This window comes from Nanorana parkeri, unplaced genomic scaffold, assembly GCF_000935625.1.
Source record: "Nanorana parkeri isolate BGI_ZX_2015 unplaced genomic scaffold, ASM93562v1 scaffold357, whole genome shotgun sequence".
Taxonomy (NCBI): Eukaryota; Metazoa; Chordata; class Amphibia; order Anura; family Dicroglossidae; genus Nanorana; species Nanorana parkeri.
In genome coordinates, this window is record NW_017306625.1 from 678,577 (window position 1) to 679,786 (window position 1,210).

Genomic DNA, 1,210 nt, shown 5'->3' on the forward strand with positions numbered 1-1,210 from the left:
CCCTGTGTATGGCTTGTGGTGTCACTCCTCTGCCCTATTCTTTGCTGTGTTTTAGATAAACTATGGCCCTGGGAGTACACTGAAGAGAATACATCTGTTAAAAAGTAATAGTAATGGTCTTGTCACAAGTGCAATTTTGCAAATATCCCTAATCATAGATGTGAATGGGGCTGAAATTATTGTGAATTGAGAGGAAGGACCATTTATGTCTGGCACAGTTTTTCTTGGTCAAAGAGATATTAATCTTTAGTTCATTGAATATGCCTGTAATCACGTCTACTGTAAGTCAGTTGTTAAAGTTAATTTTACTAAAGCCATTTATTGTATTTTTCAGATGTCTCCTGTTTACTTCTGCAATATCTGTAGTGCAAAACATCGCGGTCCTGGGACTGCAATCCTAGACATAAAGAAGTAGCATGATGTCCTTACACCCTGGAGCCGTGAAGCATTTCTCTTATTTGTCCTGTTAGGCATCTCAGGATGCTGCTTTCTGTGTTAGATGTATAATACTCTTGCCTATAAATGTTCCTCGGTTGACAAGCTGAGAAAAAAAAACACTTACATTAGCTATTCTGCTAAAGTCTTGAAGGAGCTGTTACCTAAACAGTGTCAGACTGTATGTATTTCTGTTTATATATTATAAAACACAATTCTCAAACTGTCTGATTGCATTACGTCGTGTTCTGTTAATTATTACTGAAATATGACAAAGTGTTATTGTTCTAATTTCAATTCCACAAAATCCGACTATATGATGAAAATGTGTACACAGATCAGATCATTGTTTTTATGAGTACATATAGTTTTCACCAAAGCTGAACTCTAGGCAGGGACGTGCAGTCAGGTGAGGCAGAGCCTAACCTAGTATTATGGAGAAAAAAGCTGTCCACTTCAAGTCTGAAGCTGGCAGCTTTTTCTCCATTCAGATCAGCTTCTAGCAGGTTACACAGCAGGGAAATCCTCCCCGCTGTGTAACCTGTCATAGACGGAGCGTTGCCTTTTAAATACAGGCGGCACTGCATCCGGCTTTTGACAGGTAGTTAGGTTACACAGCAGCGGGCTTCCCCACTGCTTGTGTAACCTAACTAGTGAGGCAAGAGATGTCACAGCCTCTACTCTGTGTTAGAGCCTCAGCAGTGACAAGCAAGGTAGGGGCAGGGAGGCTCCTCCCTCCCCCAAACTAGCATGGTGACCAGGTTGGGCGCAGGAC

At 41.4% G+C, this 1,210-nt stretch overlaps 1 protein-coding gene across 2 annotated transcripts in view; it reads left to right on the top strand.

Moving 5' to 3' along the window:
• Positions 1 to 663, top strand: part of VPS41 (VPS41, HOPS complex subunit) — a 236,476-nt gene extending 235,813 nt beyond the window's left edge. For both annotated transcript variants that reach the window (XM_018558775.1, XM_018558776.1), the window contains exon 29: positions 335 to 663. In XM_018558775.1, the coding sequence (XP_018414277.1) occupies positions 335 to 415 (81 nt within the window). In that variant the 3' untranslated portion in view covers positions 416 to 663. The remainder of the gene's footprint in view (positions 1 to 334) is intronic.
• The last annotated feature ends 547 nt before the right edge of the window (positions 664 to 1,210 follow it).